The following is a 20,732-nucleotide window of genomic DNA, read 5'->3' as shown; positions in this document are numbered from 1 at the left end:
ACTATTGGTCCGAAAGACCTGCGTCTATGCTACTATCGTCAAATAAATATGCGAACTGATGCCATAAAAACTTAATTTTGCAAAATTTAGTTTTCATTAATTTTGTCCCCTTCAAAGTACTAGTCTCTATTTGTTGCTATGCACTTATTCCATCTCTTCTATTCCACTGTTTAAATCACCCTTGGAATTTAGGCTCGGCAGTTTTAGTTTTCTTGTTGTTTCTTGCTTTATCGTATCCACATCTTCCCATTTATGTCCCCTCATCACATTTTTGCATTTTGGGGGAATAGGAAAAAGTCACACGGGGGTGAGATCTGGCGAATAAGGAGGATGATCAAGGATCAAGGTGATTGAATTTTTTGCCAGAAACAACGGCGAACAATCAATGTTGAATGTGCAGGTGTATTGTCATGGTGAAGGATCCATCCATCGTGTTTGGTTAAAATTTGTAGTGTACACTGTTGATTTTCCTAATTCAGTCCATCAACCATCAAGATTCGGACAGTTTTTCGACGATCGGTAAGGACAAGGGATCAATGTCGTCGTCAACACAGGTGGTTGGAGGTCGTCCCGGCCTTGCATAATCCGTGGCGTCTTGTCGGCCATCTTTAAAACGCTTAATCCACTTGAAAACGGATGTTTTATTCAGAGAATTATCACCGTAAACAGCTGTCAACATTTCAGTAATTTCTTGATAACTTTTACACCGCTCTTCATCAAAAAACTTGATTCGTTACTCTGTGATTTCTTCAATTTCCATTTTCGACAAACAGTAGAAACAAGGACAACAGAAACTAACATAACTGGCACCATACGCACCGCTCGACGGTCCATCAGGCACAGGTGGCTAAGGCAACTAGCGCTGCTAATGGGCGGGGCTATAGTCTGCATTATGGCCACCAGATTGCACCAGTTTGCACATTTATTGCACCAACCACGTGGACGCACTACCCGAAGGGGAAAAAAATCATTTTATGTGGCACGTCTATGTATGGTCTCCCTATTTCAGCGTCATCTCCGGAGCATGTCTAAAGATGTCCTCCCCTTTAAAGAGATTAATTGTTAAAATAGGTGTTCTGCAAGGAAGCTTGCAAAGTAAGGAAGGAATTGATTACAGGGATGTTAAGTAATGAGCCTAAGGCAATAATAGTGAAAACTTTGTTATGGAGTGTGGTTTTCCACGGCTTGGAAACTTTATCGACGAAAGGTGGTTTGTTTAGATTGGAGGCTTAAGAGATGATGGTGCGAAGAAGAGTGGAAAAGGGGAAATGAATGAATTGGAAATCAAATGAAGAAGTACTAAGTGAGGTGGAGGAGGGTAGGGTTTAATTGGAGGAGGATCGAAGGAGGCCGGAGAAGTGGATGCAAATCATTTCATTTGACCATGGAATGCTGGAGGCTGTGATGGAAGGGGGAATGGAGGGGGGAGGCAAGTGAGGAAGGGGGAGGAAGAGGAGAGGGTTGTTGGACGGAATGAAAGGAGGTAGGATGCATCCAGAAGTGAAGAACAGTTTATTGTGGTATGGGTGTTTAGGTATTATTATGCAAGGCTAAGAAATGTTGGAGTATGCGGTCTGTGTCCACCAAAAACTTAACCTTAAATGACGGAATACAAATAATAATATGCCACAATCAAGTTCTGGTTTAGTGGCTATGTACTTCCAAATTGGTAATCAGTGTGGAAGAGCAAGATTATGATGTTATATGTTCATTCAAAATCCAAGTTTAATTTTAAAACTATTCTAGACTTAAGGTGTAAATGTTCTGAAATATTTGTGTAAACAAAATCATAATTATGTTTTGAACAATTTACAAATAATGCAATTAGACTGTATGTAGCTCTAACCCTATTTATTTTAATATTTGTGAGAGAACTATAATTATAGACAAAATAAATATTTTGTAAATCTTGAAAAGATTGTCATTTTAATGCGTGCTAAGACCCCAGTAGCAGGAAGCTTGCAGGTTCTGGAAAGGTCTTATTTTCCCATCCAATGAGTGGCATAATAATTAGAATAAAAAAAGAATTTCATCTAACAGTAGTTTTATTTTTTAATAAATAAAAAATCTTGAATACTTATATATATATATACTATCTTAGAAAGTTTTTTTTCTTAAAGATTGCCTTTTAAATTAGGGGTGTTTCTTGAATCCTATGATAGATTCCCTTCTCTAAATCAATTTTTAGAGAAGTACAAGTTAGTGGGGCGGTTATATTTTTATCCATGGCATTTATTATACAATAAGCATTCAAAGAGAGACTAAAATACGATAGCAAGGATAAATATTAGTGACTCGTCTGAATAACTTATTATTTTCTTTCAACAGGAGCTTGGTATTTAACATCAAGGATCCTAAAAACTTAGCTCTCTTCCGTAAAATTGTGGAAGGCCAAGTTGATCCCCATCGGCTGGTAAGAATGAGCCCTGAAGAGTTGGCTTCGCAGGAACTGGCTCAGTGGCGTGAACGAGAAACAAAACATGTGAGTACCATTCTTCATACCTTTGATACATACTCTCTTTGCTTAGTATGTGGGTCCTTCAATAGCTCTGTAAAATACCTAAGAAATGGCTCTCCTAGTATTGGAAAAGGTTTGCTTGTAGTAAGTGTCATCTTACGCTAGATTGCTGTTAAATTTTCAACCATATCCATGACGTGGTTTCATTACAATTTGAGTTTTTAAAAGTGTTATTTTATATTTTTCATATTTGAATTGACGGAGGTGATTAAACTGCTGCTGCTAACTGTTGAAATATTGGGGGATATTTGATGTAACGTCAAACGATAAATTGTTTCATGGAATGTCTTTATGATGTCTTTCCTAGCCCACATGAACCACGAATAGTTTTGCCGTGTGGCATGTTTTAGGTGTAAATACTTAGGTAGAATGGTTATCTTAGTCCACCTCCACCTCTTCAGTTTCTGTAACCATTCTTACCATGTATTTGCTTGATCTCTTAATTTTCCTCTATTGTGCTGCTTCTCCTCAGGTTGTTAAAATAAATATTGCCCAACATTTTTCTTGTCTAGGCATCATCTTGAACAAAGATGATGCCTTGACCCAAAGTTGATCAGTTTATAGTACTGGAAGGTAGATATTTAATATGATGTGTGTTATGATGCATTATGCATGTAACTCTAGTTTCTTAAAACTAGAGAAAGAAAGAAGGTGAAACAGCTTGGATAATTACAAATCTGGTGAAATCTTAAATGTGCACTTCTGAACCCGGAATTTTCAAGCAATCTCTATCACTCCTGTTCCTAATTTGTTGTATTTCATCTATATTTTCATTGACATTTGTAAATTTTAATTTTATCCTGGTGAAACCTATTGCAAATAAATTTGCAACAGTCAAATGTAATATCTTATATAATTGTGTGCATAGGTGTAATGTCCTTAATGAAAGCATCCAAATATTCCATTAAATATGGATGACATTCCTTGCTAGTTGGATTATTCTCCTGTTGCTTGTTTTGTGTCAGTTGTTTGCAATTGCACCGTAGTTCTGTAGCTCGTACCTTCCCCAGGTATAAATTTGATGTTCCATGGCATACCCAGCCCTGAGCATGAAAACAATAAGAACCACTTCCCATTGATGCAGTTGTCTGTGCTCCCATTGATGCAAATGACAATGCACTATTATGTCTTCTGATGTTATTTTTAAAATTTTTATAATAATGGTTTTTGTGTCCGATAAAAATTCCGGAAAGTTGTTTGGATATTCAGCTACTCGTGAGTCAAGTTCTCTCCCTCCATGACAGTAGCTATGAAATTGTGCATCGGGCAATTCTTTGGAAAAAGGCAATGCATTGCAACGTTGGCGGAGCAAATTCATGTTCTTGCAGTCTTGATCTATAATTTCTTGCAGTTCTCAATTGATACTTTGTGTTCTGGTTTAATTATTTTGCCACAAATTACAGTTAATTCAGTCTTTTGTCATAAGTGGAATTGTCTCACACCATCAACATTTGGAAGCATCATCTAGTTTTCAACCTAAGTTATTCCTTTAAATTACTTCTACTTTCTAAAAAATAATTGAAAAAGTCTTTAAATTGTAACGTGGAAACTCAAACAAGGTCTGGTTAAAAAAGATATAGTCCAAAAAGAGGAAAATGAACTCACTCAGTTATGATTACTGTGTCTATTATTTAAAATTGAAGCCTACGTATCCAGGGGTACATGCATACCGTTGCAAGTATACTTATACGATGAATAATAACCAGACTCACAATAGCTTTTATATTATATTAGATATTGCTTAGTTAATATTATTTTCACTCAAATTTGTTTATTAGGCACATTTTCATGAATGTCTCAAAGGTGAATTTGGAAAATTGAAAAAATAAATTTATGATATGCTTACATAGATTGCATTAAATATTTTTTCACTCTAACAAATAATATTTGAAAATGATATAAGATGGCAACTTTTTTTTGGACTTAGTTCAGCATATTATTTTGATATAATAGCAATTCATATTCCTTTAATAGTTTTGAGAGATAAAAAAAATTACATTGAGCAGAAGCTAGTAAATTGTTATGTGCAAGTTATGTGTGTGAGTAAAAGTATCGAAACTACAGATTTTACCCATATTAGCAATGTGTTTTCTCATGATATTACCTCTTTTAGGGTAGTATCTTTGCAATGTCTCAATTCCTTGGTTCTCCTCGTACTGGCATGCAAAGAACTTTAGCCCACAATATAAAATTGCTTACCTCCACTCCAACTTCAAGTGTTTGTTGTTGTGTTTTTATGATATTTGATAAGTTATTGTCCATAGTTATCAATTTTTTTAATTGAGTTGAAACAGGAACTGCATTTGTTTGTGATATTTAATAATGTTTGGTGAATTATCTTAATTTCTTTCTACGGCATGTGTTGGAATTAGCAATTGGAAATGATTAAGAAGAATGAACTGGACATGATGTCTCAGGCCATCACTTACGTTATGAAGACTCACAAAGGGGAGCAAGTTATCGAAAAGGATGAAAATCTCAAACTTCAAGGTTGGTACTACAAACTTTCGCATGATCATTCATACTTGTTTTAAAATTTTGTGCTAGTATCCACCCTTGACCTTCCATGAATTCAGTGGCTTCAATATTTTGACTCATAAACTGCATGCTTAAATGAAAGCATTAAATCATTTCAAGCATTTTGTGTTTGGCATACTATATTTTCAATGACGGCACAAAATTAGAATTAAGATCATCTGCATGCAAGTGAGGATAATGCTACTCTTTGTATCCTTGTTTTGTGATAAGTTTTTTTCCATAAAGCTACCTTTATTTCCAAGTACTATATTTACAATTACGAAATTTTAATGTACTTACATATAATTGTATAACTTTAAAATTTTCAGAATCTGTTGAAAGCAAGCTTGAACCTTCTGATCCATCACTTGACATACCACCTACAAATTCTGTGACATCAACAGTGGAGGACATCACACTCGAATCAAGCCTGTTTTCAAAACATAGAGATGACTTCGTGAGTATAATATATTGTTAATTCATGCATCTACGGTCAAATTTTATGTAGAAATAAGCCATTTAATTTTTGGGAAAGAGTTAAATAAAACCCCAAAATCCAAAATCTTGAATAATGTAATAATATTCATGATACATGGTAAAAAGTAGGTCTCAAATGACTACATATCAAAATAATGACAAAGTGTTCGATTGAAACTTTGGTGATTGCATGCATTAAATATATATTAGTAATGATTTGGACTTTGAGAAGTTTCATTATTGTTGATTTTAAGGGGTAATCAGTCAGCATTTTAACCAATCAAATCACGTCAAAAAACATTCATTTTCTGAAGTTTGAGTTTTGTGAAAGTGGAAAATTTACTTCGTTGTGAAATTCAATGCCAGAAAAATGAGTAACTCTGTGTCAGTGTTTGTATACAATGTCAAGTAATAGAAAGGGTTGCATAGATCAAGAACATTGGTGATCATAAATGCCCAGGCCACATTTCTTAAAAAAAAATCTTGAATATAGAGATTTCCTGAATTTTGCTCATGATCAATTTAATTAATTTGCTGTGTGTTGTTACTTGAAGGCTCATTATAGTAATAGCCAGCAGGTTATTAAGGAAAAATTCATTGAATTATATTTCTTAGTTGAAGTGTGCCCAAAGTAACACTTGAGCTGAAAAATATTTTTGAAATAATCAATGCGGTCGATTAAATATTTTTGAAGGCAAAACATGAATCCTGCAATGGAGCATCTTATACGTCATCATCAGGTGTAGATGAATTTTGTCTGATTTTTGGCAATTATTCATCAAACAATTGTTTTTCAGCAGTGATTTAGAGGGTTTATTCGATTTTGGAAATTCGAAAAAATTAAATTAAATTAGTACGCCGTAGTAAGGATATCTTTTTACCATTTTAGCACCACTTCTCTATTTTATAGCCATTATAAAATTAATTTAGTTATCATTGTCAATTCACTTTAATTTTTAGAGTAACGTATGAAAATATTGTATAAAAATATGACCGGCAGATGCAAGGATGAAATGGTTGCTGGAGAAAATCAATTAGGCATTGCATGTTAGCGAATTATTTCATATTTCAAAGTGTATAATGAACAAGAATGGTCATGCCACTCTTATTTCTAACAAATTTGTACAAGGAAAAGCCATTTATTGCATTAATGGTTATTCCCTAAATCTCCTGCACCCAACCATGGTTATGCGTAGCCATTTAAAAATGTGTTGCATTAGGAAAAAATATTGTATGATTTGATTTGTTCAGTAGACATAAATTGAAAATCATTTAATAATTCAATATTGTTTTCATGATTAAATTTATTGGGAAAAAAATTCACATAAGCTTCTAGAAACCATGTGCACTGATCTCCAGATGTATGCAGTTATTAAGTACATATTTTAGCAACCATGCGAGAGAAATAGTCCCATCTTCTTTCTAGTTAGTATAATCACTAAATAACACTTATTTAAGATGTTGACTAGATAATTCTCTTCTCTGGTACTTCTAACCATGCTATCTTCCAGTACTTTGCTTTATTTGATAATTTATTTTGAAATTTAAAGGTTGTAATATAAATGTGAGATTATGATGAGTAATGTGACACTGATCATAACCACTAGACATTAGATCTTGTAAGTTATTAAGAGAAAAGTGTTATCCCTGCATTCAGTATTTGATTGTGGAAGTGGAGGCAAAATTTGATACTTAAATTCAGTGTGCAAAATTGAGGAAATGCTGTTCAACCAATTTCTTATGTTGATCCATTTGAATTTGTTATGGCTGGAATTATAAAATGGGAAATTACTTGTCTTATGAAGTTCAGACATGGCTCATTATTGTGGAAATAGGAGTTGCAATTATGTTGTTTCTTTCTCCAGTTGCTATGTTCCCCCAAATTGAGAATACTTGATATTATTTTGTACTCATTCTTTTAATGTCATGATATGGAAGCAATGTTTTGATTCCATATCTCACACACATTTCAGTTTTTCCAGAATTTATAAGGGAAACCATTTTGTAATATTTGTTTGAATGCTTGTTATGACCTTTCATCTCATGTGTGTCTTCATGTGTTTTTCACTATATGGTCACTTTTCATCAAACTTGAATCCTAATAGCTTGAAAATGAAGATTTCACTGTTCAAGTTGCTTGTTGTGTACCAAACTTGTGCATTTTGGTGTATTGGTTGTGTCTATATATTGTGGATCTCTCCAAATTGGGAATGCTTATGGGTTTTGTTTTTAATGATTTCAGTTAAAAGACCGGGACAAGTTGTTCGATAAGGATCGTTTGATGGAGAAGCACAGGAGGGATGAGAAAGACGCAAGTGGGAGAGGAAGCGAGAGGAAGAGTGATAGGAAGGGTGATCGGAAGGGCGAGAGGAAGGGGGACTCGAAGGGAAGTGGTGGTCACAAGGACGATAGGAGAAAGGACAGGAGTAAAAGTAGTAGGCACCACGATCGAAGAAAAGACGGAGGGAGGAGCAGCGGGAGTTCAAGCTCCTCGTCGCACCGTAGTAGTAGTAACAACGGCGGCAGCAGCGGCACCAGCAAAGAATCGAAGGAGAAGAGGAAGGATGGAGAGAAGGACTCTTTGAAGTTGAGTTCCAAAGTGGGCGAGGAAAAGAGCGGAGATCTGATGGACATCAAGGAAGAAATGGAGAGCGACACGAAGGATATGGAGGCGATGGTGTTGGATGAGATGAAGAAGGAGGAGATGGGGAAGTATGAGGGCTCCTCGGGGTTGTGGAGAACGAAAATGGGCAAGGGGCTGGCGGATGACAGCGACACATCGGACAGAGAACCCAGCTCAACGGTGACAATCAAGTACGTGCATCACGGTTGGTTTTTGTCTGGGAGGTTGATTTCATTGTTATTAAACTATGTTGGGGTTGGAAATCAGACATGTTCAGCGAAAATTAAGTGCCGTTTTTCGCCTTCATTTCCTTCCTCCTCAATCTTTCGAGTGTCGGTCATACATACCTGTAGCTTATCATTGATGGATAACTATCATTAGTCCTAATGGTCATCCATATTCATTTACCCTTATTGGAAATATTTGTATAGCCTACAACTAAATAACTCTTTCAATGATTACAGTTTATATTTTTGTTGTTAGCTGTTGCAAACAAGTAGATTCAATAAATTATTGGTGATTGAATGCTTTTGGTGAAACCAGTTGGGTTAGTTGAGGAGTTTCTCAGAGTCCAGTTGTGTGGGGTCATGGAGCAATGTATTTTTAAACAATTTTCAATAACTTTGCTGTTTGCTGAAACTGGTTGATTCCAGGTTCTCTTTGTTTCTACGATTATTAGTTCCTTTTGTTGTATTTGTTTTAGATTTTGTAGAGTTCCAGTGATGTTTGTCTTGATCTCGTTGATTGGGGACAAAGCAAGGAAAAAAGAAATATTTAAGATTGGGGGTGAATTTTATTTATCTTGCTTTCTAAACAAATAGATAATCTTTGGAAATCAATCTAAATTGAGAAATCAAAGAATATATGGTCAAAAAGTGTTAATTAAAAAAAATACTTGGAACAATGACCGAGGACATGCAATATCCAGAGATATGTTTCGGTGTGTGAGAATGATTTTTTCCAGTGGTTATACATGGAGCAATTTGATATTTTATTGTATTTTATGGATGCTTTGGCACTGCTTGTGACTTGGTATAATCAACTGAACTGTTTTCTTTCAGCCTAAGAACCTGTTTGAATTTCCTTTCTTTCAGACTAGTAACTTCAGTGATTCCGTATGGCCTCTCTCCCTCTTATCTCATGACATCTGTTCATTTGAGGAAGCCTGTGCTTCATAAATATTGAATCTCTAAACTAGCATAATTAATGCAAATTGAGGGTTAGACTTTGAATGGTTAATATTCATAAAAAATATAATTAACTATTATGTAGTACAATTAAAAAAAGGGGGATTGGTAGTGCATGTCATTAAATTAAAGTGCACTGACTTGATATGATAGGCAGCAGAAAGTATGGCAGGTGTAATGCTTAATCATCAACATCATCTTACAAATGAAAGCCCAACTTGCTATCTAGAATCTTAAATACCCTTTATTCAAATATCACCTGATGCTTGTGATATTGGGTTTTATGATGATTCATGTGGTTACCTAAATGATTTTAAAACTATGCTTTTATTACATATTTTCCATCTGCGTAAGTCTATTTAGTTTAATTTATCCAGTGTGTGTATCTGATGTCTATTGCTATCTAGGTGAGCTTTAAACAAATTATTTGTATGGTGCAGAAGGAAGGCAGAATGAATGAATGAATTAAAATTGTCTTCATTGGTACAATTTGGTACTATGATCAACTTGAGTGCATGTAGTTACTCAGATCTCATCCATTAATTCTCCCTAAAAAACTAATTTATAACTGAATAAAATTGTTAATCAAGCATGCAATTATTATATTTTTACTTTTTATTGTGTACACCAGAAAATCAAATGGATTTAATTGGTGGTGTTGTAATATGTTTCTATTTATTTTCTAGAACGCCTGACATAGACACAGATGAAGTTGACAAGGGCAAATCTGCTACAGTATGGAAAGGATTTGTTAGTATGTCAGAAGTTGCAAAGTTTTTTACCACTGCACATCCTGTAAGTTGACCCATTATTTTTTCCATATATTAGTTTGAAACATCCGTTCACTTATGAGTAATTTTTTTATCTATGATGGAAATTATTAAATGAGCTATGGCTGATCTGATTAATCTGCTACATAATAATAATCTTAAGATCTTGGGGAAAGGTAAGACCCTGGTGCAATTCCTCTGTTCGTAGATTATGCAAAGATATAAGACAAACTCACTTATCTTGATTGATCAAGATAAGATTTATATTTCTTGATTTAAGGTTAAGGTATTATCGCAATGAAGAGAAAAATTCATGTTTCCAGGAAACACCATTGTGTGACACCATTTGTGTGAATCAGATTTGGTTTTTGTTCCAAATAATTCGTTATATTCCAATTGAATTGAAACTTAAGATTTAGGGACCTTGAATTTGTATAATTGTCAAATTTACTTCTTAATTTAAGTTCCAGACATTTTCTGATGCATACATCAGAGCAGTCAAACCTAAATTGTTTCACGAAGCCAGAATTTGCATAAAATTTCAATTTTCCTTGAGTTGATTTTTGTCAAATATCAGTTATTATGGCGCAAGTTAATCAATTTTAAAAGTTTTAAACTTCCTAGGCATCGGTCAGCATGGTAATCCAACTGCACAAAATGCAATCTCTCATTTTCCAGTTTGGAAAATTGGTCAATTCATTAGGCGATATGTTCATTATATTTATTGTAACCCTATGAAATATACTTAAAATATTTTCTCACCATTAACCAGTAGTTAATGTATTTTTCACTTACTTCACTTAAAATGGCATTAATTCAAAGTTCCTATGTATTGTGTCCTTGAAGCTAATTAGCAGAAGAGAAATTTCATATTGAATGTAATTGCAGTGTTTTAATATAGAATCTTTTGTGAGTTAAAAAGAGGCAGAAATATGGTTGATGGAGGCAAAGGTAAAATGGTGTATAACTTATTTAATTTACATTTTATAACATAATTATTCCTCGTAATTAGAGTTCTTATTTTAGTAATCAAATTACTTTTGGCTCTCGAATAGGGTGCTAGAAAATTAAAACCTGTTCATTAACGTGGGTAGAAAATTAAAAAAATATATTAAAGTCATCATTGACTAAACTACCACACTTGAATTAGCATGGTGTGACTGTGTAATAAATTACTCATGAGCAATGATGATTGGCTCTTCGATAGCCTTGCACACATTTATTTAAATGCAGCAATTTCAGAGTGTAAAAATAATTCTACATCTACATCAATACCCTGTGAGCCACCAAAAAGGTGTGTGGCAAGGGGTGCAGCACCAGGAGGAAAGGGTAAGGGATGAGGGGGTTAGGGTTTTTCAAATGGAAGGGGAAAGGTGGGGGAACATGCAAAAAATATTTATAAATATAAACGTATAACCATGCGCAGTCGCTACCTTGTAGGTTAATACTTATTATGTCGAGCCGGCTCATGGGGGATTTTGATTAAAAGCATTCGGGTGTCTTATTGTTCTCGGAAAAAATGACCATTTAAATCTGCCTGTCCAGCAGTCAATCTCTCTAATCTTACATTCGTGATCCCTCCGCCCGTAATACGTTGGGGTTCGTATTATGTTCTTGATGTCATCGGAAAAGGACCCATCTTTAAATGTTTTTAATATGTTTAATCTATATTGTAAACGCTGCTGTGTTGGGGAATCCCAGCCTAAATTTTCTAGCAAAGTAGTTACGCTACTGTGTTGGTCATGACAATTTTTGACAAATCTAGCCCCCCTCCGCTGAACTTGATCTAATTCCGAAATGAAATTCATCAAATTTGATTCCCCTTGACCGGGATCAGAGTTCAAATGCCCAGGCTAGGCGAATGATTTTTACTCTCTGAAATTGTTGCAATGAAATGCATATTAGCGGGTGACTCCATTAACAGTTACTGTTTTGGCATCTCCTGCAGTTTCTTGGAATTTATTTAGATCTTACTTTGATGCATTTTTCCTGATTATTGTTCTCTTTATAGGTTTCAGGATCTTACATGGATCTGAGCAATGACCTTCCAGATTGCGTGGACATAGTTGGAAGAATCAGTCCTGATACAGTTTGGGAATATATATCTAAGATGAAAAAATCTGGCACAAAAGTAAGTAAAATAATATCTTGCTTGTTACCTTTTTTGAAAATTGGAGCAAACCTCTATTTAGTGTTTTTCTGGGACAGAGGAATTATATGATATCTTTTTAAGGAACCAGTGCGCAAGGAGGAAATTAGACAGGAATAACCGCATGGATTAATATTTTAAATTGGAAATTATTCCTCCAATCTGTATGAACTCCACAGAATGTGCTTATGATAAATATGGTTTATATGAGCATGTAAAGTAAAATAGTAAAGATTTCTTTATGGATATATGAAAGTATCCTGTCTATTGGTCACTTTCTGCATGATGGTGAATTACTAGTGCAAATTCAGCAGCACCTCAACTTGTAGACATAATTCACCCTTATCCACGGTTCATTCAGGAAACCCAGTTTTCCATTATATCTGGTGGGAAATCAAATAATACATTCCCCTTGTTTGTAATTTTGGAAAAAAGTACGAAAATGCATTTTTGAAGTATTATTACGTATTTTTATTCATGAAACCAATGCTTTATATAAAAACCATTCTCTATTAAATTAAAAAAAAAATCAATGCTCTTGCAACTAGTTTTACTGTTTAGTTTTGTATTAGTTGTCATCAGTTGGTTCTTTCTGTCTCAATGGCAACAAATAAAGAATGACATCGTAAATTTGTTATGCATTCATCGCACATTAGGTGAGTATAAAGTAACATTTAAAATTATAATGGAGAAATTTTAAGAGCTGAATGTTGTACATATATGTTACAGAATGAGAGTGGCACGGTGATGCTTCAAGTTCGCTGCAAGAAATGCTAACTGGTGGAGTGCACTCATTGGCATCGTTTCATATAGGTGCTTTTGTTGCTTATATTGTCTGTGATAGGCTGCATTAGAAAAGTATCACACTTTATCTCTTGAGAATAAGTTCATATGTTGTGGTCAAAACAGAATATGAAAAAAGTATTTATTTTGAGCAGTTTGTAAGTCGAGGTATCATGATATTTGCTCATTTAATGTACTCTTAGACTGTATTCACATGGTATACTCTTGTTTCTTGAGCAGACCCTAAGAGGGAAATTTCATTTGATGCGAAGAAGATTTTTTCCACTCAAAACAACCCAATACCCCAAGTGTGGTGGAGCAATTATTCCCCATTTGCCTAGTATTTGCAATTAAATGATTTCTGTTTTAGCAGAGGCCTCTTGGTTTGCCCTCTTCTAGGGCAACTTCACTGCTTTTGTGTTTATTTTGCACTATCCATCCTTTTTGCTTGATTGAGACGATTACTTATCAATCCAAGGCTTTTCACGCAGATTACCCCTCTATAAAGTGAACTTAGAGAAACTCAATTGTCTCTTGCTTTGACAACTGCCCCTTTTGAGAATGATCTGTTGTATTTTCATTGCCTTATGGATTGTATTGAATGCGCTATTTAGGTGTGTCGGGTGGTTGTTGCACCCTTCTGCTGGCCTAAATTTATAGAAATAAATAGCTCAAGTCATGCATTCTTAAAAGCAGGAAACAATTCACATGGGTGCAAGTTTCGTACACCAAGGTTTGGTAATTCAGTTTTTGGCCAACCCTTTTGTGCACACTTGAAATGTTTCATTCAACAATTCACTTTCAATTATTCACTCTCTTAATCAGTTTTCATATGTTCCAATTACAACTTTTCCAATTGGCTGCTCAATTGGGTGCCTGCATAAAGTTGGAGAACTGGCAGAATTTATTTACTTACAACTCTTTGACATTACACTGCAATATGTACAATTTTATGTTGAATGTTGTCTGTAATGCCAGTGTAACTGATGAGGATATCAATTTATATTTTTTATGTAATCTTTTTCCATATAATCTTTCCCTGATTTTTGACAATTCTAATATGTACCATAATTTTTTCATGTTTTACAGGAAATAGTTGTTGTACGTCTCACTCCTGCCAATGACGAAGAAAAAATTTCCTACCTCTACCTCTACAACTACCTAGCAATTCGCAATAGGTAAGTTACCTGCAAAAGTATAAGTTTGTAAAAATGGTCCCACTACTAGTATCACATGTTTAGGTTATTTGGATCATAGATGGTGGTTAGCTCCATCTATGATTCCAACTGCCTTCATTACTATTACTTAAAACGCATGAGAATTTAAGATGCCTCGCTGTTCGACTCGGACTAACAGTTGTTCAACTTCAAAATTGTTTGGAGGGAAAAAATTATTTTTGATAGTGTAGTTGTGATGTGATAAAGCAAGTTTCAACACTTAAATATATGCAGGAGCCCAACTCTGTTATATCTGTGGTGTCAAGGCAGTACAAAAGGTGTCAGTTGTCAGTCACCAGATCTTGCGTTGTTTTCACCATCTTCATGTTTGGGTCGAAGCTTTCTGACTCCATCACCGTATGAGTTGTACAAATGCTATCATATTTGATTTGCAAAATAGGTCATTTTCATGTGAAAATGTTCAGAGGATGAGAGCATGAAGGTATGCTTTTCAGAACGCCAAGCAATTGAAAATAGTTTCAACCACCCATACCCCAAGTTTGGGGAAGCTGACTTATGGTAGTGAAAACAGACATACCACCTTAATAGCACTAGAATACAAAAATAAAATCAGTGAAGGGAATCTGTGATCTGAAATTAAAGTTGTGGTTCTTAACCGGGAGAAAACCAACTCCAACCATCCATTGTATCATTTATTTTATAGTTCTTAAGTGGTGGCAGTTATATTTAGGTTTTAATATGTTTTTTTCTCTGTTCTAACTAGGTTTGGTGTTGTTGGAAATGCTAGTAAAACTGTGAAAGATTTTTATTTGATGCCCTTGGCCAGCCATAGCATTGTACCGCAAGTGTTATTACCGTTGGATGGACCAGGTATGCTCCTTGAAAAGTAAATTTTGTTTAACCAATGTTTCCTTGATTTTCTTGGTGTGCGCATTTGCCTGCATCAAATGTACCTGAAGTTTTTATTAATGTTTTTTGTGATGTATCCAATTTTTTAAGAATTATTTCCGTTTTTGTTCCAGGTTTTGAAGATTTTAGGCCACATTTGCTAATTGGTATCATTGTGCGTCTCCGCAAGAAGAAGGGTGAGAAATATGGGAACTCCCGCAAGCTATCAGCTGCTTCCACCGAGTCTAGTGTAATCCCTTATGACGGTGCATCCATTAAGAAAGGTTTGGAACATTTCTTATATGTGGCATCGTATGAACGAATGTGTCTTTCATGCTGGAGAGATTATCCTAAATGGCTCCGCTTTTAGGTTTTGTTTTTTGTGACCTGATAGTAACACAATGTCTCGGGCATATTTTCTAGTAAGCAGTCAATATTTTCAGCTAATAATACGTGAAAGTTAGATTATTAATTGAATTAATTCCTTTTTCTCTGTCGATCCTTCCTTACAATAATGGTTGCAAAATGCCCCAAGAAATTGGTGGACCATTAAAAAAAAAAACTGATTTCGTTTTAATGTGGATGCATGACTCCAGAACATATTGTGCTGACTAAGGATGATTTGCATGTATAATTTAGTGAGGCAGGGATAATATGTATAATCCCCAAAATTTCAGGCTAGTGGCCTTATTTTTTCATTGAATCAATGACTGCAATGTAATCCGTAAAAGTAAATGACATAGTTATGAAATGCCATTACTAACACTGCTCCTGAAACATTGGCATAACTATTCAATAACTTTAGATGCATGAATTAACAGTTCTAAGAAAATGTTTAAATGTTAAAATAAATGGAAAAACTGTTTGATCTTGCTGTACACGTCAAGCATTCAACGGCTAAGGATGTATTTTCAACTAAAGGAAGCTTTAATTTGTAAAATATTCAACCTTTCAAATGTTATCTTTTTGTCATAAGGTATGCGAAACTCCCTAAATGGAAATCGCGATACTGCAATATCCTTTAACGATATTATCCTAATTTGCTTCTTCTAACTCATTCTTTGGAATATTTGGGCATCTCACCTTTTTAGTGATATGTCCTCAGTTTGCCCAGGGTCATTTTTGGTATTCCTTGCCTTCTACTGGTAGGGTTCTCTTTCCTATTTGAATTAAGAGGTAGCCTTTTCTTACCCCTGCCATCAATGTGCCTCACTCATCTTTGCCTGCATATTAGCCATTTAAATCTTAATCTCTCGGTTCTATTGTTCTGCTAACCTTCGTGGTGAGAGTGCCGTGCGTTCGGCATTTTATCATCTGCATTTAATGTCTGGTGCCTGCCTCCCCCTATGTTCAACTGTGCAACATTCAATGAAATCTAAGTTTATTTATTATGATAGTTTATTTTTAGATCTTTCCTTGATACTTTGGTACATTTTCGACCAGTTCTTAATAAAATCAAAGTTTTCAACTGGTTTTTTACGGTACAGATTTTATTCTTTTTCCATCATCCTCTGCATGTGTCCTTTGGAGAAACATGAGCTTCCTTACTTTCAACATTTATTCATTGCTCATTTGTAGGTCTCTATCTGCGTGCATTATGCCCTTTAAATTGTCAGATTTTTTACTGTGAGCCTTAAAGACCCTGGATTTCTATTTTCCCCCTCCCATCTGGGGGATCGTCCTGAAATTTTTGAAATGTCACTTGAGGGTCAACATCAGTTGATGTTTTGTAAGATTCTTTGAATTATCTTAGCCAAAGCCTTCTTTGTCTGTGTTTTTATTTTATCATTACCATTGATTTACAGCTTCGGGGACAATATTTTGATCATAACCCCGTAGATAAACGATAAATGGGAAGTAGGGGATGATGATCCCAGAGGCCAGTCCATTTTTGTTCATGTACTGATCCTGATGTAAGGCATAAGAGATTAATTGAAATTTTGATGAGCCTTTAAGTCATTGACAAATAATGGAAAAAATTACTTAAAAATGCAAATTGAACTTTTTTGTTAATTTTTCATTCCACCAGAATTTTTGAGATGTCATTTCATATCTTTAAAATTACAAAACATTATATCTAAATATTTTCTAAGATACATCTGTCTTGTCATTGGAGGTTTATTTTAATTTCCATGAAAAATTGAGTATATCTGTGAAATGTCCGCCTATTCTAGATAATAGATTTTGACAGTGAATCATATATTTGCTATGGTTGCTTTCAAAGTTGTCTGCATGTGGGTCATTTTTTGGCTCAGCATTTCTCGCAGTAGGAAAAAACTTCATTCTAGGAGACACTCACTCTTGGTAGGGTGAGAGAAACATGGAGGCAAAGAGTCCTTCCTGTGCAGCCAACCTCGGAAGCCAACACAGCATGTGTTTATATAGTATTGAATTTCTAAAAATAGTACATCGCATGCATGACGGTCTATTTACTATGTATTGCTGAGTTATGTGACCAATTATTAATGTCTCTAAATAAATGATCTTGTCAGGAAGGTGCTGATTTTGTTAGGTGAACTCAAGAGTGATCATAATTATATGTTAAATTTGTTTCGTGACAGTTATCTAGTTGTGACTCAAGATTTCAGTATTTTTTTCTATCCTCATGTTTGAGGTAGATATTATTTGTATGTGACGTGCTATCATGTGATATGAAAATTTGTTTTTCAGATCCGAATTTGGAACGAAGTTACACTCCACCTCTGCCCCTGGATGAGGATAAAAATGCTGCCAAGTGCCCAGGAAGCTTTACACCACCGCACCCGCCACCTGCAATTGAGGGTTCATACACTCCACCACATGTCAGCAGTTCACCTCCCGTACCAGGCATTCTTCCAATGCCTCAAGCCACGAAACGAAAATCAGTTTTGCCGAGAGATGTGTTCACAGATGGAGGAAGTAAATCTCCCATGAACTCAGCTCCAATGACACTATCTCCGCTAATTACTAGTTTGTGTCCTTTTGTGGAATCATTAGGCTCGCTTCCTAAAACCTTGGGAAGCATTGGGGGTCCCTCAACTAGTGCTTCAAAAGCTAAAATGGAAGATGAGGACACACCATATAGTCCAGGTGGCAGTGACCCAGACACTGACACCGGACCCCTATTACCTGGTTTAGGTGGTGATATTCCTGTTCATGAAAGGGCTGCTGCCAGGATTGGCATGATTGAGGAAGAGGATGTATTATTGACTACGCCAAAAGACTCTGTGGAGCTTGCCAGAAAAATGGAAGAATTGAACCGTAAGATAGAGGAGCAGAAACAGCAGATTCAAACTATTAGTTCTGCAATGGGAGGGAGTGGGTTACCCAAGGGCTCAGGGATGGTTTCATCTGCAAACAGTGAGCCGGTCGTCCCAGGAGCGGAACCATTAGGTGTTAGCACAATGCTACGCAGTTTCAGTCATATTCTTGGGGGAACAGATTCTATGGGTACCGGAGCTCGTTGTTCACCTGTTAGTACAAATGGTGGAGATCCAAGAGATGATGAAGATGAAGCATATAGTCCCTCCAGATCATTCACCCCACCCCAAGCACCTAGCGAATCAATAAATCCTGTGCCTCCACCTTTATCATTGCCAACCGATACATCAAATATATCATTGCCTTCCAACCTCCAGGAGATATTGGCTAGTATTAAAAGAAGAGATGAAGGAGCTGGAGCAGGTGGCAGTGCCCCTAAAGTTCTCTCGCTCAAGTCGGACCCTATTGTCATGAATTATGGTGGTGCAGAGGAAGAGGATGAGGCTGTTGAAGACGAATTGGAAAAGCAGAGTAACATAGAGAAGGAGAAGAAAGAAAGCCCGAAGGAAGAGGCCCTTTCACAGCTTCCAATGCCCACTATTCCATTGTTATTGGCCCCTAAGGATCCACGTCCACGAAGGGATCCACGCAGTCGTCCTACCGATCCTCCAAAGAGTACAGTTCCAACAACCTCCACTGGAAGTAAGCTTAGTGCCTTGACAGATGCTGAGCTGATAGCCAAAGCTGCAGAGATGGTGGAAGCAACAGAGCCAAAGCCCATTATTGATCCTACATCTTGTAGTCAAGTAAATATGAAGAGTGTATCAAATATGTCCACCATAGGAGTGCCACCTCAATTACAATGCTCTATTCCTGTCGTGCCTCCATCAACAACATTACCTATGAAGTCTGTGACACGTACACCATCAGTACCTGTTCCTGTGGCACATATGCTTCCAATGGCTACAGTTTCAAATGCTGGTCCCCTCTCCGTATCTGGGACTCCCAAAATAATGATGGATTCATTAGTTTCTGCTCAGCCTCCACCACCAGGCTTGGAAATGGAATTATCATATCCTTCACCAACGTTTCCCAAGAAATCAGCCGTTCATCGTCAGCCATCCGTCTCGTCAACTGGTGAAATTTGCAGCCAACTTCCAACTGGGCCTCACATGTCAATGATGGCTGATACTTCAATTCCTCCTCCATCTTCATTCACCTCTCCCCCAAGAAGCTATTCCCATCCCCCACCGCCAGTAAATCTGCAGTCATCACATTCATATTCATCTGGTCCTTCCCTCTTATCACAGCAACAGCTATCGTCAAGCTTCTCATCCTATGTCGGACCACCAGATGAAGATCTGGTTCCACCTGGGACTGAGGAGGAATCTATGGAAAGGTGCCCTCTTGGCCCACAGGATGAATTAGTGTCGCGAGATGAGAAAAATGTACTTGGAGAAGGCGGTATACCTGTTGGTATGCATGAGGACATGGAAGGAGAAGATATGATTGATGGAAAAAGGTACCAGTATCATCGTGGTGGTCATAGGGACCGCTGGACTTGGCGGCATAGAGGTCGAGGTGGTTTTCGAGGTCACAATAAGTACCATGGGGGTCGTGATTATGGTTGGAGTGGTGGCGATGCCAGGAAAATGTATCACGGTTGGCATGATTGGGATGAAAGGGACCGAGCATCACGTGATAGACGAGGTGGTTCGCTTGATGACAGGAGACCATCCCGAAGTCGTCATGATTCAGGAGGAGATCGAAGAAGTCGAAAAGATTCCGAAGAAAGAAGCCGAGAAGGACGAAGGAGAGATTCTTCGGACAGTAAAGGGTCATCAAGGTCATCGCGTAGAGACTCTACCGAAAGGAGAAGTAAACGCAGTTCTCGAGCTGATTCCAGAGATTCTGATGATAGATCAAGAAAGAGTCATGGCCACTCTTCAAGATCACATCGCAGGTCTCGTTCACGTCACAGAAGCAAAGAGTGGCACAGGTCATCTTCAAATGAGAGAAAGAAAGCACGCCATTCAAAAGATGAGGAGGCTGAATCAGGCTCTGGTGATGGAGATTGATCTGAGTGTTTCGTTGTAAATTATGAGAGATTGATTCCTTTGTCTTATAAAGCATTTACCACTTGTGGAGACCAGGAAATTGTCAAGATTAAATAGTGTCGACTGTGAGGGTGACCCAGTTTTATCAGTTAGGATGAATCAGTTTTCTACCCATAAATGTGGTGGGATTATTTGACCATTGTGGTATAGACCTCTTAAAAAGCACATGGATTTGAGAAAAAATATAAAATAATGTATTTTCCCAAATAAGCCAATGTATAGTATTTTAGTGTGTATAATTGAGTGTTTTTAAATGCCTGGCAGGGGAGAAATACCTTAAACAAC

The 20,732-nt window shown here is 36.4% G+C and overlaps 1 protein-coding gene across 1 annotated transcript in view; it reads left to right on the top strand.

Moving 5' to 3' along the window:
- The window catches only part of pps (protein partner of snf), a 98,751-nt gene extending 78,343 nt beyond the window's left edge, over positions 1-20,408 (top strand). The window contains exons 16-25 of the mRNA XM_071585635.1: positions 2,329-2,482; positions 4,891-5,008; positions 5,365-5,492; positions 7,755-8,326; positions 10,009-10,117; positions 12,104-12,223; positions 14,114-14,202; positions 14,966-15,072; positions 15,225-15,374; positions 17,761-20,408. Of these exons, the coding sequence (XP_071441736.1) occupies positions 2,329-2,482; positions 4,891-5,008; positions 5,365-5,492; positions 7,755-8,326; positions 10,009-10,117; positions 12,104-12,223; positions 14,114-14,202; positions 14,966-15,072; positions 15,225-15,374; positions 17,761-20,408 (4,195 nt within the window). The remainder of the gene's footprint in view (positions 1-2,328; positions 2,483-4,890; positions 5,009-5,364; positions 5,493-7,754; positions 8,327-10,008; positions 10,118-12,103; positions 12,224-14,113; positions 14,203-14,965; positions 15,073-15,224; positions 15,375-17,760) is intronic.
- Positions 20,409-20,732: the final 324 nt, after the last annotated feature.

This window comes from Hetaerina americana, unplaced genomic scaffold (genome assembly GCF_022747635.1).
Source record: "Hetaerina americana unplaced genomic scaffold, ioHetAmer1.1.p SCAF_2, whole genome shotgun sequence".
In the NCBI taxonomy this organism is placed as follows: domain Eukaryota; kingdom Metazoa; phylum Arthropoda; class Insecta; order Odonata; family Calopterygidae; genus Hetaerina; species Hetaerina americana.
Note: the sequence above shows the minus strand (reverse complement) of the source record. Positions and strands in the feature narration are given on the sequence as shown.